The sequence below is a fragment of the Coptis chinensis genome, chromosome 6, assembly GCF_015680905.1.
Source record: "Coptis chinensis isolate HL-2020 chromosome 6, ASM1568090v1, whole genome shotgun sequence".
Classification (NCBI taxonomy): domain Eukaryota; kingdom Viridiplantae; phylum Streptophyta; class Magnoliopsida; order Ranunculales; family Ranunculaceae; genus Coptis; species Coptis chinensis.
In genome coordinates this window covers 45,550,459-45,577,919 of record NC_141461.1, presented here as the reverse complement: position 1 = coordinate 45,577,919, position 27,461 = coordinate 45,550,459, and the positions used below count along the sequence as shown (strand labels likewise).

The following is a 27,461-nucleotide window of genomic DNA, read 5'->3' as shown; positions in this document are numbered from 1 at the left end:
ACTCATGCTCAAGTGCTTGCATGCATACCCAGAAAGATTGTCAGCACGAGCAATTCTTACCATTCTTATTTGATAGAGTTTCAGACTTTCAGTACTTCAATCAGTGACCATCAGCCAATTAATGATATTCCTATTATGCTCGAGGTGTTCACAAACTCACAATCTTTAAAACTAGACTAGATTATTCCCATAGACGCAAAATGTTTCGATATTTGCAGATGAATCACCATATATAACACTTAACAGAGTCGATATAAAGGACTTCTGGGCTGTGTAGACGTGTAGTGTCACCATCTTGGTATACTCTATAATTTTGTAACACTTCTCCAAAATCATCTGACTTCTAGTTTAAGGCCTAGTACATCCACATCAAGGTTCCTCTGGCACCAACTACGTACTGCGAGATCTATTACGTGGTCTCCATAAGTGATCAGAGACTCAGTCTCAAACTAAGGGTCAATTAGATTTCATGGATGAGAGATCTGATTCCTGTAATAAGCTTATAAACTAGACTAAGTGCAAAAAGGGAAGGGAGGATCCATCCTCAAGGAATGGTGGAGATATACAGTATATTAACAAAGATCTAATGAATGGACCTTGCCTGTTTTATTATTGTGATCAGGCCTATATTCTGCAGTTGAAGCCATGATCGGACTCATATGATAAGAATTCTGATCATGGCTTCAACTGTTGAAGCCATGAAAATCCTTGGTTAAACTGTTAAAGCCATATGATAAGAATTTCGTTAGGGCATGTGAAAACTACGTAGCCAAATAATGATGGACCGCTAAGAAGGATTGCGAAAGTTAATCTCCCTTGGTTTGAGCTTTGTAGCTGATCTCACTTCCCTCAAGTTTTTGACGTTTCCCTCTTACTATACGCGTGCTGTTTACAACCCCTTTCAATCACCTGAATTTCTCAATTCCCGCTTCGCTGTTTTCGCAGCCGAAGACACAACAGGCTTCGCTTGGTTTCAAAATCAAATTTATCAATCAGTGCCAGACTGCCAGCCTACTACCTACAAAGATTTGATAAGATTTTCTCTCTATGCCATGACTATTAAGTTAGCCTAATACCAGGACATGATTGAAACCTACCTCACTCGGCGCCTAAACATACTTGGTCACAATACGCTCTACAATCTTTTGATTTATACCACACGTGCCTCATATATGGCGAGTTCAGAGTCATTTGCTGTTGGATGATCCATAACTGGACTTCCTTGCTTGATCAACAATCAAAATCTGGTCATATATGAAAAATGTTAAGAAGATGAAAAAGATATGTGCCCATATATGTCACTAGAAATCTCTCCCAAAAGAGATGGGTGACCACAAAATTCCATCCCATTATTCAACCTCATACAACTTATTGCGTTTGGCAATGAATATGATTGTCAAACATTGAACATTGAGCGACAGAAATGGAGTACGACTTAATCATAAGCAGAAGTGGTGAACTTGGGACGCTTTCAGGACTAGATCCAGCTCACACTTGCAATAAAAGGCAAATCTATCGTATATGCTAGATACCACTGTATCAATCCATAAGGGGGCTCTATTTTCTGCAAAAAGCAACATACATTTGAAACAGTAGTAAATAAATAAATAAATAAGAATCCACATTTAAAAGGGAAAATCATATAATAAGTTAGATGGGAAGTAAAAACCAACAACACTTTTTTCATTATAAACCAAAGAATGAGCATATACCAACATACCATTAGACCTCTTCACATCAACACTCCCTTAGTCATATTGCTTCAAGTTCTTTTGCCTAGCACCTGATTGTGGAGAGCATTCCCTGCAGAAAGTTTTTTAACAAGTTTATTAAAACAAAATATACTAGAATATTTCCCTGCACTATTATAGGGTAATATCTTCAATGTTTGCTGAAATGAAAACCTGAGTTAACACATCCACATCCTCACGAGTCATAAATCAACTCATAAAATGTTAACAATCTTTGGATGGTCTTGTCTGATATTCAACTGAATCCCCTTTCCAATGAACAAACGGGGATCATTTCAATTGAAGTACTAAAGTGCACATGTTGACGCGTGTACGCCTTTTCATTTGATTAAATCCTAATACACCCTCCTTCCTCCTTAATATTGGATAATGAGAAGTCTACTTTAACAAAAGTACAGCCCCAGTACATATTAAAACACCCCACTTTCTCTGAAAAGACTATGGAAACCTCATTAGCTAATGGAGGACAGACTTAATAATTGGCCTGAAAAAAGAAATCTGAAGGCTAACCAATAAGCCAATGGAAGCTCAAAAGTCAAAACCAACTATTCAGAGGATAATTGGGTATCTTTGTTAAAGAGAATAAAAGTGGATTACCTTTGCAATAGAAAAATTTTCTCTACCAGATTTTTATTAGAGTACACCTCCAAAGAAGGCTAAGAAATTTAATCAAAGTGGGGAATGACGTGTTACCCTGGGTTCTCTAACTTTAGTATATCATTCCACATAAGTGCAGCTACATCCCTCTTCTACATACTTCCTATTGTATTATAATGTTTGGTGAGATTTCTTTCTGCTAATGGTAAGGTGTCCAGCACAATCCCCCAACTTACTCACCACTTCATGCCAATAAGAGAAATTCAAGGTCATGGGGCCATGGCTAAACTACTCCAATGATTCAGGCTAAGTTCTGTTATCGGTATGACGGTATGACTCGAGGTAACTTAGATGAAATAGCAGGAAATACAAGAAGGTCGTCTGAGTACCGTAAATAAAATAAAAATCATACGTTATTCAACAACGAGGAATTACATTATTAAGCATGGATACTGCATTTCAACTTAAAAAAAAATAGACAAACTTAAAAAAAAAAAAACAAAAACAAAAACAGGGGAACCTGTATTTCTAGGATATAGAAAAAGAAGCAAACGTAGGTATGGGCCATTGGACTACAATGAGATCATATAAAAGTGAAGGCCTGCCACTTACTAAGTAATTGAGACCAGTCCATTACCCTTAGCCTATGTATGTGCAGGTTATCCATATGGATATAGTACAGTAGATTTCTGAAAGCACAACATTGGTTACAGTCATCATGTCCTCGAAACAAATATCATTCCATTAAAACAATATAAATTAGGTATCAATTATCGTGCATGGTAGAAGCCACACAGCATAACAATTGTGAATTTGATGATGGATTTTTTCTAATTTTTTTTTGGTAACAACTTATATTTTGTCTTGGAAAGTAGTCCAATACAAGGGCTGACAAAAAATGTTTGGACACTTTTATAAGTCTGTAATTATATAAACAACTTTTTTCAAGGTTAGACGTGTTCACATAAGCTGATTTTTTTGTGAGAAAGATCTCTATTGTGGGGAGATCATCTTCACCAAAAATCAGCCTCTAACTCATTTCTCTTTTTCCTGGTGGTGGAGTTTTTTTAGAGTTCTTTTAACTGGAGTACAGGTAACGACCCCCATATATATCCAACTAATTTTCGCTCTTGCAGAGTGCAGACCATCATTACAAATTTATTTTGTGTTTCATTCTAGACAAAACAGGTCTCTTGGAACATGATTTAGTTCCTTAGATAAGTCACTTCTGGATCTAGACAAGTGGACTGTGTGTTTGAGTAGATTTCCCCCCCAATTTTTGATGGTTAGCACTTGCCAATTCTTTTCTTCACCTCCTCCACCACTATGTACAGATGTATTGTGTGTAAATTAGACGATTGTTGTACTCCTATTGTTTCCAACTACAGATGTGGTGGGATTTGGAACCAAACTGTGGAGGCTATTACCATATGCGACAATATGGGTGTTGTGGAAGACGCGGAATAACCACATCTTTAGAAACAAGTCCCTCTCTGCTCAAAACAGTGTTAGAAGTGAAAGGGTTGCTTTGGTACTGGATGTCCACTGGTTTTCAAAGGGACAACTATCGGTTTAGAGACCTTACATTAGATTGGCCAAATGAAATTAATGGCGTGTGATATGTGCTGGTAGGTTTATTGAGTAAGGAGTTGTAGTTTCTTTTCCTTGTTTCATGTTCAACTGAGGATCTCACTCACCAGTTGTACTTTTTGTGCTTTGCACACCCTCTGAATAAAGATTACTTATAAAAAAAAAAGAAAAGAAGAAAACTACTCTAGTTCTCCATACTTTTAGGAAAACTGACATTTTTCTAAATTGCAAAAGCCAAAATATAATGAGATAGCTAAGTACTTTATTCTTAAACTTCAAGAAGAAAATCTCAGGAAATACATATTACCTGTGAAAAATGACTCATGCGCACTTAATTTTCTGTATCCATTGAGCAAGGACAATAAACCGGGGCATAATATCACACTGACTGACTGACTTTAGTGTATGACCACTCTAACATCTTGTAAGTGATATTTCATCACAAATATCCATCCAAGTATCATCATACGAAACAAGACCCTTTCCCATCATCACCCGTATCAACTGGACGACTGGCCCTGGCTTTAAAGACGAAGAAAGAGATGTAACTAGTTCTGCAGATACTGCTTTCAGGATGGAAGGTGAATTATCTCCAACCCACTGTATGTGTTCAAGAGCCATCCCTGTGTCCCCAGAATCCGATAAACCCTTTAAGAGAACTACATGACACTCATGATCAATAATATCAGGAGGGAGACCACGAATCAACCTTGAAGCTGCAAGAGAGTTACCTGCATGTACCAAGAGCTTAGTGGACTAGTAAAAATCAAAACTTTCCATAAACACCTATAGTTATAAGGCTGCAACTGTGAAATATGCAAAATTTACTCCAAATGCTTACTGATTTAGATGCTACAGCGTATTAATAACGATTTACCTTCCTTGCACAAAGAATGGACTAACGCTGTCAAAATCAATTGGGCAAGAGTTATATCTTGTTCAACTGACATTTTGAAGATCTCACAAGCAGCTCCAACCTTTGCTTCTTGACAAAGGCCTTTGATGAGGGATGTATATGTTACAATATCAGGGGCTAATCCATTCTCTAACATGTGGTTGAATAAACAGCGAGCCTCTTCCACTTCCCCCATTTTGGATAATTTCCGAATAAGAATATTGTAGGTCTTTAAATTCCCACAACACCCATTTGCAAACATCTCATCCCACAACCTTTTTGCAGGGGGCAGGAGATCTTCTCTACAACAAGCTTCCATTACAGAATTATATGAGAATACATCAGGACCAAATCCTTTCTTCTTCATTTCTTGAATACCTGCATAAGCTTCTTTCACTCGTCCTGCGGTGCACAAGAAGGAAATCATCATATTGTACCTCTCCATGTTCGAAAAGTAATCCTTAGAAGATAGAATGTGATAAACTTCCACCAATTCCTCGGTCTTTCCTTTTTTACACAGATTTCTACTCAAGTTGTTCAAAGTTATAAGGGAAGGAAACCCCTCCTTCTCCATCATGAACTTAAAAAATAAAATTGCTGAAGGAGGATCTATAGCTGAAACTGAACCTATCAAAACATTAAGTACATCGTCCTCAATCGCGAAGTTTCCTTCAATAATCACTTGGCCCAATTCTTTCGCTTCCTGTATCCGTTTCTCGGAAATCAAATTTAATAAGAACTCTCTATAATCATTGGCCCTCGGCGCCACCCCAAACTTTCTCTTCCTCTTCAAGACTTTCTCAGTTTCTACAAATTCACCTTCTGCTCGAAAAGCTTCGGCTACAATCCTGTACGCCATAAAATCAGGCTTGCAATCTCTACTTCTAAGCTCATCGAGCACTCTTGAAGCCTCATGTACTCTACCCACTTTGCAAAGTCCATCAATAATCAAAACCGCAATAACCGATCCATTAATCATTGAAACACATCGTTTAACCCCTTCCACCAATCTCAACAACTCATCTAATTCACAAACTCTACAAAACTTCCCAATAAAAACACCAAACCCAACAGTACTAAAACAAATACCCCTAACAAACATTTCATCAAACATTGTCTTCGCAAAATCAACATATCCATCCGAAGCAAGTGCAGCTAAAAGCGAATTACATACCTCATGTCCAATCTCATCACCAAATGAACCAATATCATTAAAAATCACAAACGCATTACGAGCTTTCTTGCCCACGATCTGCGAAGCAATAACAGCGCGATAAATCGAAGGATGGAGAAGCACATTATGGGTTTTAATATCTTTAATGAGTTTCTCAACTTCGTTAAACTGGCGGGAAATGGAGAGAGATTTGAGTATAGATTGGTAAGTGAGTGAACAGTGTGAGAAATTTGGTTGTTGAGACGCCCAGTTAAAGAAACCAAGTGCAAGAGAATGGTGGTGTAGAAGAAAAGGGTCGATTACTTGGGCAACAAGCAATGGGTTTAGTGAACTTCGACAATCGAGTTGGTGGAGTTTTTGTTCTAGTGATGGGTTCCATGACCGAATCGGATTTGAATTATTTGATGCTGTGATTAGTGCTCTACTTATTTTTTTTGCTACTTCTTTTGGATTTTGAGCTCTCATCTCATTTGTTAGAATTCACAAATACCGTTTCACATATATACGCAATTTTGAAATATTTCAAAGCTTACTTAAACACTAGTAGTATACTGCAACAAAGAACTACCTGAAAAACAAAAAATAGCACAGAGTAAATACATCTGAGTATGAATGAATTTCTAAATAAACAATACTCATTTCTTCTTCTAGCTTAAAACTTTATTTGGTTGAACAATGAGTACATACAACCTTAAGGTCAATACTCATTTCTTTTCCTAGCTTAACTACAAAAATAAAATATTGAGTCTTCTCTTTACATTCATCTTTACCAAGAAATCAGCACATACAACATGAAGATGCGTGGCTACGATTGGGTCGTGTGGACTGACATCAATATTCTCACATTACCTAGGAAGAAGTAGTCACTAAGTACATACAGAAATACACACTTATAGGTCTCAACTGTGATATATTCATATACACCACTTTCTAATGTCTATGACAGATTTGTTCACCAGAAAGTATTGCAAGACATAAAAAGCTGCCAATAAGAAGTCAAAGTTAAATGGTAGCAACTAGCACAACATGTACGCTAAGTTGGCATTCACAAACACACTATGGGCAGCATAATTAAGTCTAAGGATCTGATCACTCGGGAAAAAAAATTAGTTTAATGGAGTTGAAGAAACAGCACAATACACCTTTTTTTTTAAAAAAAAACAAAAAACATGATACAACTTTAAAGGGCTGCAATGCATATATATCCTATTTATGTTATTGGAAACAATTTTGTACTAGCTAGGTTTCCAGCATAATTTTGTTATCGCAAAGAAGAAAACTTGGTAAGTTTTACAGCAAGGGGAGGATCTAGGGGAAGAAGAGCGGGGGGGATGGGCTGCAGCCCACCCCAACTGTTCTCAAAAAAAAAAGTAGCAAGGAAAATTGGGAAGGTCCACTACTGCACTACATAGGCTGCTTTTCTTACCACATGCTATGTTTCTACTTACTGATACTGATATGGGCTATTTTTCTTCTCATAGTCTCATATAGGCTACTTTTCTGTTCTCTCCCTTAGATTTCCAGACTCTATCTTGTATTAAGTGTGATCAAATGAGTAAAAAATCTTATGGTAGCTTTAGGCGCAGCAATCGTCGGCACCAGGAGGCACACACACAGTCTACAACGCAGCAAGACAAGGACATGCTCCAACAGAATCCAAGCAGAATTAAGTTTACTATTCCATAGATCAATTTGGAAGTACCGAAAAAATTGCAAGGTTGAAAAGTAGATAGTTGGTTTAAGAGTCTAACATGCAAGTCCAAGTTCAACAATATAAACAAATTACATTTTCTCTAACAATATAATGAATTTGTATCAGACTCGTATTATTCGAAGACTGACGACAATGTGCTAATGCCCAATTTGGACTGTCTAAATTTAATATCCGACTACACACTAAGAACAAGTGAAGACTGATCAAGTAGGTCAACTCACCGAGACCAATACAAACACTTACAGCCTTGATTTGTCACAATAAGGTTGGCCATTTCTTAGGTAATTGGATAATTTCTTTCTAAGCACCAAAAGGACAGGTAGACGTCGTGAGTTGGAAAGCAATAAATATTAAAGAAAAAAGGTGGCCTCTATGGATTATTAAATTGACAGTTCAGGTGAAAGAATGGTTCCCACAATGTGATTAGAAAGGATAAAAACAATTCAAAATCGGACAACTGATGATTGCGAATTATTATCATTCTATGAAGACGATACATTTCCTGCTAAATGGGGAAAGATAAAGGGCCACCATAGCCAGGACCATTTAAAAGCAAGCTATAACTGAATAGCAGTGACTTTAGTCCCAAAAGAGCTATGCATTTTTCATAGTATAGTTTCTATTCATGTGGCACTAAATATGGTCCCAACTCCCAACTCGGCTGCAAAAGTATCACAGTCAACCTTTTTTTGCTAAGGGTAATTGTATTAAAAAGAAAATTTTCGAAATACAAAGAATAGATATGATTGATAGTCAATCACTATCTCAAAGCTCAGCTTACAAATCTATAGTACATGGTATTCATATCTTCAATTCTATGCATGAATGCAGGCCTGCCATCCCACCACTTCTTCTCTCCCTTTGCCAAGTGTGCTGCTTCTTTGGAACAAATGTCCGCACCAAAGTTAACCTCATGCCAAGTGTTAGTCACAATGATCCATTCCGCGAGCCCTTTTACTTTGTCCCAAACTGCTCGAATCTGCCAATGTACCTGATCATTTTGAAAAGATTTCACAGCCGCAATAGAGTCGGATTCCACCCATATATGTTTACATCCCAGTTCCACTGCTTTTGAAATGCCCTCCACTATCGTAAAACTCTCCGCTATAAAGTTAGTGGCAATGCCCAGACCTCCAATATATGCACCAATAACCTTGCCGGTATTGTCTCGAAGAAGCATGCCCCAACCTGAAATTCCCAGATTACCTCGTGAACAGCCATCAGCGTTCACTTTAATCATGGTACTGGGAGGTGCTACCCAATAGCATTCAAGTATGCGTGGAGCCCTCCTTAGCTTTGCCGGTAACTTCAAGGCCTTCAGAACTTCCAAGTCTCTGGTGGAATTGTTCATGTGTTTCTTCGATCGGTCATATGCTCTTTTGACCGCTCCTCGAACTTGAAACATGATAGAGCTTATGTTCGACTTCTTGCTGCCATATAAGACCCCATTTCTATTTCTCCAAACAGCAACCAAACAAGTGATTGCGGTACGCCTCCCATAGATCCCGTGTCGCGAGAGGGCTTTCATTTTGACACTTTATTAACATATCCTCCCTATTTGCAATCTTCGTGTGGTGCTGCATGTTCTTTGCTATGAGCTCCCAGCACCTTTGTGCAAACATACATTCAAATAGAAGATGGTCTTGCGTTTCCTCAGCCTCTGTACAGATGCAGCAGCGAGACGCCAACTGAAAACTCCTCGCCCTTAGTTTCTCGTCTGTATGCATGGCCCCATGAAGTATTTTCCATCCTATCCCATGCGTCCTTGGCAACACCTCAGCTAACCAGAGAAACTTGGTCCACAGCGGCCCATTGACCCTCTCTCTTATTGCTTTATGTGCCAAGCTTACCGAGAACAAGCCATTGGTGGATTGGCGCCATACTCTTTTGTCTTCTCTGTGCTAATCCGGGAGCTGCAGCTGACTTAAATCCACCCCAAGGCTGTTAAGAATTTGTTTCAGGGAGTCTAGGAACTTCCATTGATTCCCCTGAATGCAAGCACTGAGTGGTGCTTTGAGTTTCTGCAGAAGCCTTTTGTCCTGGATATGGTTTCCGATGATCACCTCCCCTATCCAGTTATCCCTTGATAAACACTAAAATTTGAATAGTCTTACCTACGAAATGAACGATGAACTCAAAACGTAAGTAAAACTAAAACTAATCTTAGTATTACTATTTGTTTATCAAAGTTTCCTACTCTCAAGTCTATCGAAATAGAGTGGAGTAACGAATTCGTTCCACTCCTAGTGCTCTAGCATGTAATTGTTTTCTAATCTAATTAGTCGGGTCTTAAGTCAATGAGAGCTTTCTGAAGGTGATATACTTCACGATACTTACTTGAATTTGATTACTTGAATTTAACTACTTAATGCTATGGAAATATGATTGTGCTTGAATCTAGATAAAGGATTAGAGGGGAATTGAATCCACCTCGAATCCAACTTAATAGCCTAACATAGATTCTTGTATCTCGATTCTTACATTCTTACGGCAAGAAATTCGAGTTCTAATCCCTAGTGTTCATGGCATTTCTACCGAGTACTAACTAGCATGTGAGGTCGTCCACCCATTCTCATGGCGAATCACGACCTTCTAGATTGGAATAGATTCTACAATGTTTCTACACTATACCACTAAGTTTTCATCAAGGCTTCATCAACCCCTCTAATGGAGGTTTTAGCCTTGAGTCATCAAACCATCATTTCCCATTTCATTATAACTACCCATCATATTAAAATTCTAACTTAACTAAATTAACTAACAATGGTTTAATCTATTTAAACTACGGAATGATAATCAACAAGAATTAAAATCAGATCTATAAATTGAAATAATACAATTCGAAATTGCGAAAACAACTATTTTATTTATTTAATCAATCAAGAACAATGAGTCAAAGACTTAATCTAAAACAATAATTTAAAATGGAATTAAAGCTTAATTTAATTAATGAAAACAGATCTAGAATTATCTATATTATTTTAGGTTTAACTAGCTACCATTAACAAAGAGCTAAACTTTTGTTTTTATACTTTCAGATCCAAAAATCGTGCATGGGCTTGGAGCCATGTTTTGGGCCAGAGAATCAGGCCCAAAACCCAATTCTTTCAGTCCAAAAAGGCCTCTTCAGCTGCAGTTGGCTTCCACAGACTTTTCATTCACTTCTGCTCCTCTGATTGGGTCAAGGCTTAGACCATTGGAAAGCTCTTTCCGAGCCGGTCGTTTTGACATAAGGTAGGCCCAATTCCGAGGTCCGAGTCCAAAGATACGACTTTTGAAAGTTCTGGCGACTTGTGTCTTTGTTTCACCCGTGTCGACTTTTTCAGCTTTTGACCGGGCTTTAGGAAGGCTTTATCTTCTTGAATTTTGGCCTTTAATCACGGAACTCCTTAGTAACCGACCTTTTTCCTTTTATCTCACTAAAGTGGCACATTTCTCGCACATAATGGACTTTGAAGCCCGAAATGCATAAAACACGTGTCGGTGTTAACTCTTAATTATTACTCACATAATTTGTCCAAAAGTATGATGTTAAAGGGTTAAAACTACAGTTTTGGGCTCTTATCAAACCACCCCCAAACAGCATTTTGTTTGTCCTCAAGCAAAGATGAGAAATTAGAATAAGTGACCAAAAATGGAGTTCTATCTACTCTCGTTTCGCTGAGTGTGATTGCATTGACCATATCTGAACAAGGCCTTAAACCACTAGGAATTCCCTAGTGGACGAGTTATAGCCTCGTGAGAGTTTTCTAGTGAAGGTACTCACAAACTTCAACTATACTACAACGACTAAGAAATAAAACTATTATTTTCCTCATTCATGTCCCAACTATCTATACATCTCACTAGCAATTAAATAAAAATAACCAAGTCAAAAACCTAAACTAATATATGCATAATAATCAATCATCTATGATACAAATATATATACTATGAGTAATACTATGAAATGCCTAGCAGGTTCGTTTTTGAAAACTCGGAATAGCGTCCTTAAGTAGGTCCTCACATAAATGTCAAGACAAAAACCACTCTGATTTTTCCACTCAAGTTTCGCTGCTCCAGTTTGCAGTGGGCACACTTTACCTTACAATCTCAATGACAACAAGGAAGCCGGGGTCGATCAAACACATCTGCCACTTACTATCACACTAACCTATTCCTAATTGAGCTAGAGGTCTTTATTAGGTGTTGCGGGGATTAGGAGATGGTTTAAGAAGGAAGGAAATGGATATTCAAAAAGACAAGTCTGAGATAATAGAGTCTTCATATTATGTAACTTAGAGAAAACTTTGTTATTTTCTTTTGCTTCTATACTTTGTTTCCATCCTTAGCCATATTTTTCTTTTTCTTTGGCTTTTGACTCCCTTTTATTGGAGTTTTTATTTATTTCTATATTATTTTTTTTTCTTTTCCTTGGATGGAAACTTATTTTCTTTTTCTGAAGCAACTAACTAATTTTTGTTTACACAGGTTTTTCTTTTCTTCTTTCTTCACTCATTCTATTCTCAAACTTATTCTAAATTGGGTAGGTTGATTTATTTTTTTTTTTTTGTTTTTGTTTTTGTAACAAGGTAAAGGAATTGTGGTTTATGGAAGGCTAAAGAAAGGCTCATAGGGGCGACTAGCGGAAAATAATTCATAGGTTTGAATTTCTGGCTATATCGATCCAAAAAGGGCCTAAATTCTCGCTTAGGATATGGCATAGTGATCAAGCAAGTGGACGTGTGATATCTCTATCCGGATTTTATTTCTCCCTTGTGTCATTTCTCAAATGTTTCTCTCATATAAGGCTTTAGGCTATATTCTCACAGGATTTGTAGAATAAGTACTCTAGCCTAGATTTCAGAAACTTACTGCTAACAATCATAGATGCTCATGTAATATATTTATAGATAGACGCAAAGATTATTACCTATATATTAACCTAAGTTTCTAACAATTATTCTGATGCAAAAGCTACGTGAGACTTCTAGATTGTTAAGAACATGGAGAAAGAAAACAATAACAATATTCCTAAGTGTATAGCATAACTTATTTATTTATATTTTTGATTTTTTTTTTTAAAATTTTAACTAGAAAACAAATGCATATTATACATATTTATATCCTAACAGATGCCTCAATTACACGTGTTTCTATGCCCCCCCCCCAAACAAGAATCATGCTTTGTCCTCAAAGTATTGTAAATAAAGAGGGTAAGAAAAAATACCATTGAAACGTGTGAAATTCAGGAACATCTGCAAAACAAAGTTAGAACGTACTACTATAGGAAATAAACTGACGCAACTCTATACGAGTTCCACCCATTATGGGGTTAACAAAAATGAAATTGCTTGGGACATAAGCAGACACCAAAAAAAAAACTAAAACTTACCTTATCTCTCTCTTAAGCATCCTCCTCCTCATTAAAGATATGAGGTTCCTTCGCATCCTGCCAGTCCATTATAACTTGCCAAGCTTGCCGCCATTTATCATCTACTAATGCTAACCTTGTTAAGTGTTATTATGTCCGATGGGATGTAATGCGACCAAAATGAGGCTGCACCATCCTAGCCAAGTCATTATTCGCGAATGAGCGAACCACCCTATGGTGGGTCTCATGACTTCAACCCTTTTCCAATCGTGAATTGTGCACGAATCTGAATAAACAACTACGCATGATGATCGCGCTTTACCAACACAGGCATAAGAAGATACTTACGCCTCATGGTTTGGGCTCTCTTAAGACTAGTGACCAAAACTTCGGGGGAATGTCATAGTGGCGGCGTCCCCCGGCTAAAGCGAGGAAAATGTCACCAGCATCTTGTTTTGCGTAGTGAACCGCCATTCCCCAAAATATTCATCGGGATAAATAACATGGTGGTGCCTACGTTTAAGGAAAGGCTACCAAGGGCAATACTATATATCGCCCCTGGTCCATTACTCGAAATACCCTCCCCATAATAATCATGGAAATATGTATAATCATAAAGATATGCATTATCGGTCATATATGCCCATGTGTGAAACGAGGATCGGTATTGGTATTCCTAAAACTAAAGGCGACCAAATTTTTATTGAATTCATGTGTCGTGTCATCGACTCTGACGGAGAATTCTTGATCTCCATCCCCGACAATAGAATTTAACGTGGTCATAGAAATAAGCGGTAAGTTGTGGTGAATATGACTCATCATCACTTACCGATGGAATGGCGCCATCCTAACTGTAGGATCCTATGCCGCGAACCGGTGTCCATAGGTCTCCGGTGCCCAACACATCTTCGAAGACTGTTCGGGTATGACTATAGGAGATGTCATCACAATAACTCTTTGAACAGTTCCACAAAATCCGGAATGACCGTCTGAAAATTGGAAATTTCCGCGTTCACGAAAAACCAGGTAGCCGTATCTAGGTGTAGGCCCGGTCGCGCTCTTGTGTAAATGCGATTATGATGTTATGGCACGAATTGTTATGGGCGGTCGTCGCTTCTGGGTCCAATGGCGGGTAGTCGCGCGACAAACAAAATTTTTCAAAAAAAAAAGAGCGCGCCGGCCTCGACAAAGCCTTGCAGCGCTAGCCGTTCGTAACCGAAACCGGAGTTTAGATGAAAAAGAAAGTAAAACTTGGAGTGGATGGTGCGGGATGATGGTGGAATGTATTGTGGTTTGTTAGTGTAGAAAGAAGGGAGTTTAAATAGGTTATGAGCTTCCAAAACGAATCGGGAAGTTCCCTATTTGTTTGAAGGCAATTTCCGGAAATAGGAAAATTCCCAAAACCGAAAACGGAAACAAGCCATTTTCATGATTTCCTAAAAATCCTGGTATCTTTCATACTAGATTTAGAATAGTAACTTCTAAACTCTCCTAGATTTCATGCTACCACCACACAAGTCATAGGTATGCCGACATCGGCCAAATTATCAACCTTTCCTCCAAGACAACGTACATATATATGATCATATAACGACTTATGCTCGGTCTAAATATTTCCACCCCCAAACAAGTCGGGAAGGTGGGATAAATGATAAAACAAGCAGTACTCGAAAATAACCAATTATATTAAAAATAAAATAAAATATAAATCCAAACAACATTAAATAAACACATTACTATTTAAATTTAACTACTGAATTAAAATCCTTTTAATAAAACAAAATTATGAAATAACAAATAACTCCAACCGGTGAACACCTAGTTTTGTGATGATGATGGACCCGAGATGGAGATTGGCTTGAACCCTCTGTCCTTTGGCGACGACGCTCATGCCTGCCGGACTCGGCTGAAACAGAGTCCTCCACGGGTGGCATGCGTCGTAGCATCTTTATTCGGAACAAGCGTTGGGCTTCCATCTCAGTACCAAGTACTGCATACTGGGTTTGTTGTTCTTGGTGGACAGTCTCTATGTTATACAAGATATCGTCCAGAACCCCTCCGAGCATTTCAAATCTCCTCTGAAGGTTCCCTTGCTTCTTTTGAACTACTATCCGCCTATTTCGGATATCTCCACAAATACCATAAACGCACATGAAGGCGGTTTGCAACACTTGCATCGCGCTCTACATTAGAATTACACTTCTCTAATGCATCTTCATCCATCCATGTCATATCTTCCCTTTCATCCTCCGACTCATCCATTTTTCTTCGGACAACGACCAAGTCTCTTGGATGCAATCCGTATAGATACTTGCATTAGAATGCAGTTTGATCTTAATAGGAGCAGATCTTGCGACAGACTAAAGGAGAGCATGATCTTAGTGATCAATACGGGAAGAGGCGCTAAACTCTTCCCCACCTCGAATCACATTAAACATTAAATCAAGGATGCAGAAATTATACTTCTTTGTTTGCAAAATCCGAGAACGTCGCGCATATTGCGGGCCGATATCAACTGTTTTGTCTTTCCCGGGGCGTTCCTACCAATCCACCGAAGCTACTGACCGGTTGATTGGTTCTCGTGGTGATGGGGCGTAATGGGATGTCGGATTGTATTCACCCTCCACGATAGTATCCTTCATCAAAGCGGGAACTCCAAATATCTTTGGGGTTCCCGAATTGTCGTTACTAGGTTGCTTTCAAAGCGTAATTCCTAACATTCAACTAACAACCGGTCGCTAAGTTACTTCTCTCCACATTCCTCCTAACTTTATGAAAATCCTATCCCTTCCAATTCTCGCTTTTTTAAAATTGTTCTACCAAATCATAGTGATAGAACTCCTCAGTTGAGTACCACAAATCCGTTCCAATGTCTCTTGAACATCTCCGGCGTCCGTAAAATGGCCAAACCGCTTGAAGCAAACGCGTGTTCGACAAAATTCTACATCGTAGCGCCATTGAAATTTCTTAGACTACTAATGGTTTGTAGACTGTGGGGGAGGCGAGTTTTGAAGAAAACTACTAAAAACGGCGTTGGTGGCGGTGGTGGTGGTGGTGGAAACTATAATTGGTGGGTGTTTTTCGAAGTTGGGTTGGTGGTGATGATTGTTTAGAGAAGATTTAAGGTGGATTTGATTTCCTTGTTGTAGGTGTAGTTAGGTTTTCTTCCCTCTCTCTATATTTATTTATTTTTTTTTTTTATTTTGGTTTCCAAACTTGTAACCGGCGGTTTGGGATTGAAGTGGAAACACTGTGCGTGTGGGTTGGGAAGGAAGGAGACGCTAACGTCGTCGCGGTTTGGGCCCAAGCCCATTTTGAATTGCGAAATTTTCCGATTTTTCGCGCAATTTCAAACTCAATTTGCCGCTTCGTTAGTGGCCCGATTTTGGCGAATGAGTTATGGAAATGATCAGTAGAGAATTTCCAATCCAATGATCCATAAAACACTCAATTCCAACCATGGGTGACGTATAAGAGGGTGGAAGAACGCCTCGAAGTGCGTGTGTGACGTAAGTTATGCGAACGAAGGAAAACTAAGTTTAGATTATGTCAACCCAATTGAACTAATGGGCCTAAACAAAACCAATGGAAAGTTCGAGCAATCGATGGAAAGATCGACTGCTTGCCCCCCCAAACAAATTTTTAAACACAAAATTTGTTTACAACGTGGGTCGTTTAAAGTCAGATTCCCAAGACTTGTTGGATTGCTATTTCTATGATTTTAAGAATTTTAATTTTAATTTTATTTGTTTATTATAAGAAACACGAAAAACAATAAATACATAATTCACTTCATAGAGGAACATGACTCAAAAACCGAGAAAACATGCAAAAGTGGAAAACGTGAATTATGTGAACTGTGGACTTAGGATCCGGTACTTACAGCCACACACTCCATAGGGAGGGCCGGTTACTTGAATGGTGCACTTATCAGTATATGGAAATGAAAGTAAGTACACCAAATGTCAAGGGTCAGTCCTCATAGAGACAGGGTCTTGTAAAAGGACTTCCTCTACATCGAGGGGACAGAAGTTCATGAAAATGTTTTAACCGTTGACCATTAACTTGAAACGTCTCATTGTCATTTGGATTTACCAAGGTAATTGCCCCGTAAGGGGTGACTTCAGTAACTAGAAAAGGGCCAGACCAACGGGTTTTTAGTTTGCCTGGGAAAACATGTAGACGGGAGTTGTAAAGCAAAACCTTTTGACCGACCACAAACTCTTTTCGCGCAAGATATGCTTATCATGAACCGCTTCATGTTAGCTTTATAATCCTTCTTGAGATCGATCGAATCGCTACGGATTTCTTCAAGCTCATTCAATTGCAACTTGCGTTTGACACCTGCCTCATCAATATTGAAGTTAAGGCTTTTTATAACCCACAGAGCACGGTGCTCTAATTCAACGGGCAAATGACATGGTTTCCCAAATACAAGTCTAAAGGGAGACATACCTATAAGAGTTTTGAAAGCAGTTCTATACGCCCATAAGGCATCCGATAGACGCTTTGACCAGTCTTTCCTATCAGGGTTTATAGTTGTTTCTAAAATCTTTTTGATTTCCCTATTAGAAACTTCTACTTGTCCGCTAGTTTGTGGATGATAAGGAGTTGCTACTTTGTGTGTAACTCCATACTTTTTCACTAGGGATGCAACAACTCTGTTGTAAAAATGTGTTCCACCATCACTAATGATGGCTTTAGGAATGCCAAACCGACAGAAAATATATTCTTTAATAAAAAATACAACGGTCTTATGGTCATTGCTACGACGAAGCTAGGGCCTCTATCCATTTAGACCGTAGTCCACGGCAACTAGAATATAAATGAAACCGTGGGAAACCGAGAAAGGACCCATGAAATCAATGCCCCAAACGTCGAAAATTTCTACGATCAAGATTGGATTTAATGGCATCATATTACGTTTAAGTGATTAAGCCCAAGTTGTTGGCAAATCGAATACCGCCTTGCAATGCACTTGGGCATCCTTAAAAGGGTAAGCCAATAAAATCCACATTGAAGAACTTTAGCGGCTGTTTTCATCCCACTAAAATGGCCACCACACTCTTTGTCATGGCGAGCGATAGAACTTCATTGTATTCCCACCGGGGGGAATACAACGACGAATAATCGATCCGCACAATACTTAAAAAGGTAGGGCTCATCCCAAGTATAACTTAACTCGGCAAAAAACTTCTTACGTTCATTTCTTGACCAATTATAAGGCATAACATCAGCCGCTAGATAATTTACAATGTCGATACCATGGTGCTTTGAAAAATGGCATCTGATGCTCATCATCGGAAAAGAGTCCAAAGATGGACTCGAGAATCGATCGATCGTCGTTTGTGAGTCTAGATAAGTGGTCGGCAACTTCGTTTTCGACCCTCTTTTTGTCCTTTATTTCTAATGTGAACTCTTTGCAAGAGAAGGATCCATCGGATTAATCTCTTGCTTAGCATCCTTTTTGCAAGAAGGTACTTAAGAATTCGTGGTAAAGGTGTAAAAACTAAAGTTTTAGAACCAACCAAATAAGGACAAAACTTATCTAAAGCATAAATGACAGCTAAGAATTCTTTTTACGTAGTTGAATAATTTCGTTGAGCATCGTTTAATGTTTTACTAGCATAATAAATGACAGTGGACTTATTATCTAGTTTTTGTCCCAAGATCGCACCAACCGCATAGTCACTAGCATCACACATGAGTTCGAAAGGTTTAGACCAATCGGGAGGCTGTATAATTGGTGCAGAGGTTAGGCGCGCTTTTAAAGTTTCAAAAGCCTGCTTACGGTTAAAATTAAAATCAAAGATTGCATCTTTCAAAAGCAGATTAGTTAAAGGCCTAGCTATTTTTCGAGAAGTCTTTAATAAATCGCCTATAAAAAACCGCATGGCCTAAAAGGCTCTAATATCACCGGACGGTCCGCGTGGTTTAGGGTAAAGTCGCTATCTTATCTAGTTTGGCCTTATCTATTTCGATGCCATCACTACATACAATGTGACCTAGTACTATGCCCTTTTTCACCATGAAATGACACTTTTCCCGGTTTAAAAGCGAGGCTCTTTTCTTCACACCTTGTCAAAACCTTAGGCGGGTTAGACAAAACAATGCGTGAAGGAGTCTCCATAGATAGAAAAATCATCCATGAAAACTTCCATAAAACGCTCTACCATGTCACTAAATATATGAAGCATACACCCATTTGGAAGGTTCGGGGAGCATTACAAAGGCCAAAAGGCATTCGTTTATAGGCATACGTTCCAAAGGACATGTGAAGGTAGTCTTTTCTTGGTCATCAATATCAATAATAATCTGAAAATAGCCCGAGTAGCCATCCGAAAAACAATAAAAAGCATGACCAGCTAGGCGTTCGAAAGCATTTGATCTATAAAGGGTAAAGGAAAGTGATTTTTCGTGTCATAGCATTTAAACGTCGTAATCAATACAGATCCTCCATTTCATAGGACCTTGTGTGACAACATAGTCACCTTTTCTCGCTATTTAAACCATGGTAACTCCCCGATTTCTTAGGAACTACATGAATGGGGCTTACCCATTCGCTATCAGAGATGGGGTATATGATCCCGCCATCGAGTAATCGTAAGACTTCTTCCCTAACCACCTCTTTCATGGCAGGGTTCAAGCGACGCTGAGGTTCGCGAGAAGTCTTCGCGTTATCCTCCAAATGGATACGATGAGTGCAAACATTAGGGGTCAATTCCCTTAATGTCAGCTAGGGACCAACCAATCGCAGACCGATGTTCCCTAATCACCCGGATTAAATGTGTCTCTTCATCCATAGATAACAGAGAAGATATAATTACCGGATGACTACCATCCGGATCGAGTTGAATATATTTTAACTTTGGGGGAAGGGGTTTAAGCACTGGGGTGGAAGGAAAATCAATAGATGTTTCGTCGGGGTCCTCATTTTACATAATGAATACTTGCTTAGGTAGCAAGTCTTCATACTCAATATGTGGAGCAACCGAAGTGTCTACAATTGGTATGGACTCAAGGATGGTGTTGACTTCCTCTAAGTAGGAGTCATTTACAAAATCTAACTTTCCAAAAGAAAGGAATTTGTACATATTGTTTTCGTGAAACGTGTTGTTAAAATAATCTTGAGCTAAGCTCTCGATCATGCTAACCTCCCCATCTATAGATCGAATCACGTAACCTGTTTCATCATTTTAAAACATTTACCTCAACCGTGAGATGGCCAAAAGATAAGGACATCTTACCATCGCGACAATTAATAAGTGTGTTGGCGGTTGCTGAAAAGGGCCCCTAAGATGATCGGTATCTGAGTCATTAGCGACTTTCAGTATCGAGGATAACAAAATCCAGCGGGATAGTAGAAATCCTGAACCTTAACAAGCACGTTTTCCACTACACCCTTAGGATACTTAATAGACCTGTCCGCTAATTGCAACGTTATTTTGTAGGTTGCATTTCCTGTAGACCTATTTGTTTATACAAGTAATACGGGAGTAAGTTAACACTCGCCCCCAGGTCTAATAAAGCGGTCGTCGTGTGGGAATCTCCTAAGGTGCATTTTACAGTAGGACGACCAGGGTCCTTGTACTTTACAATTCCATTATTTTCGATAAAGTCGGAATTGTTCGGTTAAAAAGTCTTTAGGTATGTTGGTCTTACGCCTAGTAGTGCACAACTCTTTAAGAAACTTAAGCGTGATTAGGTAGCTTTTAATAGCTTCGAGAAAAGGAAGGTTTATCGTTAGATTTTTGAAAACGTTCCTAATATCCTCGAAGTTGGTATCCCCGGTTAGCATGGCTAATTTTTGAGAGAATGGTGGTTTAAACTCTATATTTAGCGTATGGCTCGACTTGATGTGTAACCTTGGCTTTCTTTCTTAGGTTGTGGTTTAACCGGGTACCTCTACGGTGGTAGGTTCTTCAGTTTCTATTTCATTATCTAGTTCGATATCCGGTGTAGGGGAGGGCCGATGGGGGGTAACTATATGCATAGTTACTTTGTTATCAACCACTTTTCGAGGCGGAGAGTGGTGATGGCATTTAGGTCACCTACTATTGTCGTTTCCGTACTAGTATTACCGTTTACCTCAAAGGTTTGTGTTTGTTGTTTTAGGGTTTGGTATCGCTTTGTCACGAAAACACCTTTTGGTTGGGCTTTCTCTTGGGCTAACTGTTGTATGCCCGATTTATGGATTGTAATATCTGTTGGTTTGATTGAGTCATTGATTGGAAAAGTTGTTGGGTAACCTCAGATAAAGGGGTCGATCACGGTCCGGTTGTGTAGGTGTAGTAGTCACGGTGGTGCGACCGAACTATCTCACGTTGATTATTTATGGGTAGGTTTTGATAGTTACTATTGTTAACCTAACGATACCTCTATTGGTATTATAATTATTATAATTATTCTGACCTTGTGCTACACTTTGTCGTGGTTTAGCTTGGTTGTTATAATTATTATAATTTCCACGACCTTGTCCCCGTCCTTGCCTAGGTGGAGCTTGATTATAGTTGTTTGTTTGCCTAACATTTTGGTTATTAAACCCTGTAGAGTTGTAACTTGTTGATTGTTTAAGCCAACTAAAGTTGGGATGTTGTCTCCATGGGGCATTAGGAATAGGATAGTTATTAATGGAGCAAACACTATCTTGCTCTAATTGTTGTTGTTGTCATAGGCGAGAGGACAATAGGAGTCGAGGTGCTCGGGACTCAAACGAAATTACATGGGTTGGAGTTGACATTCATGACGGGGAATAGGCTTTTGTTGAATAGAAATAGCCTCTACTTTTTTTAGTTAGAGATTCGATAAATTTTTAAGTTAAGGTCGGGTTTCATCTCAAACATACCAAATGCCTTAACCTGTTGAAGAAGAACTAGCGAGGGGGATATCATCACTCCAATTGTTATTATTGCGTTTAGTTTGTTCTTCTAAAATTTATAAGCCTCGAGGAGCTCCTTTACTTAGGAAACTACCCCCATTCATTATGTCAAGGACTTCTTTATGGTGATGTTGAAGTCCTTTGAAAAAGGCAATTAACTAACGTGTCTTTTGCTAGGTTATGGTGTGGACACTCTATTAGCGGATCGGTGAAAGCGATTCCAAGCCTCGAAAAATGATTCATGAGGGTTTCTCATTTTAAGAAATGAATCTTGGAAAGCATTTGGTCCGTTTTAGGGGTGGGTAAAATGTTCCATAAATAGGCAACAAGTTTAGCCCATGAGTCCACGAGTTAAAGCTTAGGCGCTTAACCAAGACGCTTTGCCTTATCGGCTAAGGTGAAGGGAAATACCCCCGGTTTAATTTGTTCCGCACCAACCGTAGGATGATGGAATGTTGTAAGGACTTGTTCAATCCGACATGTGTTGGTAAGGTTTTTCATGGCCTAAACCATGGAAAACGGTAACAAATTAAATATGTTTGGGGGATTGAAATCCCCCCCGGGTTTGCTAGAATGATGCAAGATTTAGGGCTATCGCTCAAAGCTTTGTAGAAGTCGGAGAGAGGAGTCTCTCTTTCTTCACCCATTATGTCGTATGGTTGGTGGAATAGTAGTTAGAGGTGTTATGATTGGTATACTCGATATGTTTGTTTGTTGACGGTTAATTACGTTCGGTGTTTTCTCCCACCGGACCTTAATCTCATGCAAGTCTAAGTCTAAATACTGAAAACAACCCAAACAATCTTGATATATATTAGTATGAACCTCTAACGGAGATCACGAGGTATAGAAGAAAGGAATACCTGAAAGCGTCCTTGCTTAAACTTATGAATAGCGTCTTGTTTACTGGCGTGTTCGATGTAAATAACAAGTTAGAACACTGAAAAACTTAAAAATCGGGTTCAAACAAACCTCGTAGAAATCCGCAAAATTTTGCTTAGAGGGTCATCGCTCCTAGTCCAAGACGCGGAGCTGGTCGTGGTTTTAAGAGCGCGGTCGCTCGAAGTCCAGTAAGTGAGGGCGGGTCGCGCTCAGGAAGAGGGCGGGTCGCGCTCAAAGTCCAGACTATAGGCGGTAGCGGCTCCTTATATAGCGCGATCCTTTCGTGTAATTTTTCCCAGAATTTTTTTTCAACGCTGAAATGAATAACCACAGTATGAATCAAACAAGGGTGGGTGGGTTTAATGGGACTTAAAAATGACTAATTCTACTATGAAAATAATGCTAAAGTGCAACTAAGATGGCAACGACGCCATTTGATAAACGCTAAAATTTGAATAGTCCTACGAAATGAACAATGAACTCAAAACGTAAGTAAAACTAAAACTAATCTTGGTATTACTATTTGTTTATCAAAGTTTCCTACTCTCAAGTCTATCGAAATAGAGTGGAGTAACGAATTCGTTCCACTCCTAGTGCTCTAGCATGTAATTGTTTTCTAATCTAATTAGTCGGTCTTAAGTTAATGAGAGCTTTACGAAGGTGATATACTACGATACTTACTGAATTTGATTACTTGAATTTAACTACGAATGCTATGGAAATATGATTGTGCTTGAATCTAGATAAAGGATTAGAGGGGAATTGAATCCACCTCGAATCCAACTTAATAGCCTAACATAGATTCTTGTATCTCGATTCTTACGTTCTTACTGCAAAGAAATTCGAGTTCTAATCCCTAGTGTTCGTGGCATTTCTACCGAAAGTACTAACTAGCATGTGAGGTCGTCCACCCATTCTCATGGCGAATCAATCTAACCTTCTAGATTGGAATAGATTCTACAATGTTTCTACACTATACCACTAAGTTTTCATCAAGGCTTCATCAACCCCTCTAATGGAGGTTTTAGCCTTGAGTCATCAAACCATCATTTCCCATTTCATTATAACTACCCATCATATTAAAATTCTAACTTAACTAAATTAACTAACAATGATTTAACTATTTAAACTACGGAATGATAATCAACAAGAATTAAAATCAGATCTATAAATTGAAATAACACAATTCGAAATTGCGAAAACAACTATTTTATTTATCTAATCAATCAAGAACAATGATTCAAAGACTTAATCTAAAACAAGAATTTAAAATGGAACTAAAGCTTAATTTAATTAATGAAAACAGATCTAGAATTATCTATATTATTTTAGGTCTAACTAGCTACCATTAACAAAGAGCTAAACTTTTGTTTTTATACTTTCAGATCCAAAAATCGTGCATGGGCTTGGAGCCATGTTTTGGGCCGAGAATCGCCCAAAACCCAATTCTTTTCAAATCAAAAGGCCTCTTCAGCTGTAGTTGGCTTCCACAGACTTTTCATCCACTTCTGCTCCTCTGATTGGGTCAAGGCTTAAACCATTGGAAAGCTCTTTTCGAGTCAGTCGTTTTGACATAAGGTAGGCCCAATTCCGAGGTCTGAGTCCAAAGATACGGCTTTCGGAAGTTCTCACGACTTGTGTCTTTGTTTACCCGTGTCGACTTTTTAGCTTTTGACCGGGCTTTAGGAAGGTTTTATCTTCTTGAATCTTGGCCTTTAATCACGGAACTCCTTAGTAACCGACCTTTTCTCCTTTATCTCATTAAAGTGGCACATTTCTGCACATAATGGACTTTGAAGCCTGAAATGCATAAAAACACGAAATCAGTGTTAACTCTTAATTATTACTCACATAATTGGTCCAAAAGTATGACTGTTAAAGGGTTAGAACTACAGTTTTGGGCTCTTATCATCCCTCCATAAACTTATGTTCTCTTCTTTCCAAATGATCCACCCTTGATGCGTATCCATCTCTCTGAGAATCCATTGTAGACCGGTCCACACTGTAGATTTCTTATGGGTCGACCAACCCCCCGATTTGTTCCTGTATTTTCCATTCATGAACTCTGACCAATCCGAAGTGTCGTTTAATAAACTCCAAGCAAGTTTCATGAGCATCGATAGGTTTATATCTCTGAGCTTACGGAGGCCCAGTCCACCCTCTTCCTCTGGCCGACAAACCTTTTGCCATTTTACTGTGATGAATTTCCTCTCCGATGGGCTGCCACTCCAAATGAAATTTCTGATAATACCCTCGCATTCTTTAATCATCGACACTGGCCATTTGTAAATAGCCATGTTATGTACCGGTATGTTATTGAGAACCTGCTTAGCCAGAACCACTCGACCCTTGAAGGATAGCATCTTTCCCACCCAACTGGCTGCCCTTTTCCTGATCTTGTCAACCATAGGCGCTAACGTTGCTCTTGTAACCCTGCCCACAGTTAAGGGAACACCCAAATATCTTTCAGGTAGGAAACCCTCTTTTATGCCCATGATATCCTCAATATCCTGCTTCCTTCTATGTGCCATTGGACTCAAGAAAATCTTGCATTTAGCTTTGCTTATTAGCTGCCCCAAAGCCAACTGATAGGAGTCTAGAAGCTCCATGAGATTAATGAGCTGCCTCCTTCTTGCATTACAAAAGATAAATATATCATCAGCGAACATAAGATGTGTAGGGCTGGAGTAATTACTTTGTATCACCATTCTCTGAATTTTCCTGTTCACGCAAAGCCATTCCAGCCCCTTACTCAGACAATCCTCAACGAAGGCAAAAAGTATCGGCGAAAGTGGGTCTCTTTGCCTGAGCCCTCTCTCCACTGTGAAACAACCAATCAGACCTCCATTCAAAAGAATCAAAATGGTATTATTCATTACAGCCCCCTGAATCCACCCTATCAGTTTCTCATCAAACCCCATTCTCTGCATAACTGCCCAAAGAAATTTCCAATCTAGAGTATCAAAGGCCTGCGAAATATCCAGCTTGATGCCTATATTTCCACCTTGTCTCCTGACATGCAGCTCATTGACAAGCTCAGAAGCCAACCCCACAGCTTGAGAAGAGTTCCGATTAGCAATGAACCCATATTGTTCTTTTGTGACGATCCTCTGAGCGAGAGTATTTAGCCTTGAAGCCAAGATTTTTGTAATGACCTTGAACCCGAAGTTTGCCAAACATATCGGTCTGAATCTATCCAGCTTATTCGCGTCCTTTTCTTTTGGGATCATTACCAAGAAGTTTGCATTAGAGCTTCGCGGAATGCGACTTCTGATGAAAAAATATTATATCGCCTTGGCCATGTCCAACCCCCAAGAAAGTCTGAAAGAAGTGACCTGTGAAACCATCCGGCCCAGGAGAGCTATCTGGGTTCAAATAAAAAACTGCCTTCTTTATTTCCCCTAGAGAGGGCAACCGAGTCAAGCTCACATTATCCTCGTCTGTCACAGACCTTGGCAACAACTTGATAAGCTCGTCATCCATCGGCAGCTCGACTCTTTTCAGTTTCTTAGAAAACTGTCGCACCATGAAATCCCCAATCTCCTTTTGATCAGAGAGAATCACCCCCTCTGTGTTTCTAAGTTCGGAAATGTAAGATTTATTTCTGTTCATATCAGCTAGGGCGTGGAAGAACTTAGTACTTTTATTCAGATCATTGTCCCATTTTACCTTGGATTTCTGCCTCCAAAAGGATTCTTCTTGCTCTAGCAAGCCCTCGACTTTGTTTTCCTGGTTAATCAGATCAGTGGCCAGAGCATCAGTGAAATTCCTCTCCAACTCTTTTTGCATAGTCTCTAGAACCTCAGATTCCTCTCTAACTTTTGTGCCTAAGTTCCCAAAGATATTTCGATTCCAGCACTTCAAAGCACCTTTCAGACGCTTAAGCTTTTGGGTGAGCATGAAAACTGAGTGTCCTTCTATGGGCTCTGACCAACTCTGAAGCACCAGATCCTTTAAGCTTGGGTCAGTAGTCCACATCTTGAAGAATTTGAAGGGTACATTCCTGGGCCTTGGGATTATGATTGTCCAGCCAACAAGGGGTGAGTGATCAGAGCACAACTTACTCAGCGCCCTGTACCTCCAACCTGGGTGCAAAAGATTCCATTCAGTGTTTACAAAAGCTCTGTCCAACTTCCCCACAACCTTGTCCACTCCCATCTGTTTATTCCACCAAGTGAATTCGAACCCAAAGTGAGGAGCCTCCATCAGCTAATTTGAATTTACCATATCTCTGAAGACCGTCATTGCTACAGACCGGGGAGTTCTTCCACCTTTCTTTTCTGTTGGACTAACATAAGCATTGAAGTTGCCTATCATAAGCCATGCTCTAGACGAATAGTTTAGACTACTCAACTCCGCCCATAAATGTCTTCGTCTCACATACACTGAACTTGCATGAATGATAGTAATCAACCCATTCTGGGACTCTACCGTGATGTGTTGGCTCAATTGATTGTGTAAAGTTGGGGCCAGCACATCATGCCTCCAAAGCAGCCAGAGATTAGGCACCCTGTTGTGATTAGAATTGTGAATAATTTGGGTGCAAAGCCCCACCGAACGAAGAAAAGATGTAGAGAACCTAGACGGGTCCATCTTAGGCTCAGCTATACCAATGATATCTGGCTCC

The 27,461-nt window shown here is 39.2% G+C and overlaps 3 protein-coding genes across 5 annotated transcripts; all 3 read right to left on the bottom strand.

Annotated features, from left to right (window-relative positions):
- Positions 1 to 1,269: 1,269 nt before the first annotated feature.
- On the bottom strand, positions 1,270 to 7,382 carry LOC147493220 (Tetratricopeptide repeat (TPR)-like superfamily protein). 3 transcript variants are annotated; one of them, XM_086566835.1, is made up of 5 exons: positions 6,541 to 7,382; positions 4,816 to 6,085; positions 4,246 to 4,669; positions 1,721 to 1,803; positions 1,270 to 1,564 (listed from the first exon to the last, which is right to left on the bottom strand). In XM_086566835.1, the coding sequence occupies exons 2-3, from the start codon at positions 5,945 to 5,947 to the stop codon at positions 4,353 to 4,355; spliced, it is 1,449 nt and encodes a 482-aa protein (XP_086422961.1). In that variant the 5' UTR covers positions 5,948 to 6,085; positions 6,541 to 7,382; the 3' UTR covers positions 1,270 to 1,564; positions 1,721 to 1,803; positions 4,246 to 4,352. The 3 variants fall into 3 exon arrangements, with proteins under 3 accessions (XP_086422961.1, XP_086422960.1, XP_086422959.1); XM_086566834.1 differs by adding an exon at positions 2,961 to 3,037 and having other exon boundaries at positions 4,816 to 6,620; XM_086566833.1 differs by having other exon boundaries at positions 4,816 to 7,367.
- Positions 7,383 to 8,493: 1,111 nt separating this feature from the next.
- LOC147493219 (uncharacterized) lies at positions 8,494 to 9,249 on the bottom strand. The gene has a single exon (XM_086567787.1). It carries the CDS (start codon positions 9,247 to 9,249, stop codon positions 8,494 to 8,496), a length of 756 nt encoding a protein of 251 aa, XP_086423913.1.
- Positions 9,250 to 26,080: 16,831 nt separating this feature from the next.
- LOC147493218 (uncharacterized) lies at positions 26,081 to 26,992 on the bottom strand. The gene has a single exon (XM_086567786.1). The coding sequence runs from the start codon at positions 26,990 to 26,992 to the stop codon at positions 26,081 to 26,083; it is 912 nt and encodes a 303-aa protein (XP_086423912.1).
- Between the last annotated feature and the right edge of the window lie 469 nt (positions 26,993 to 27,461).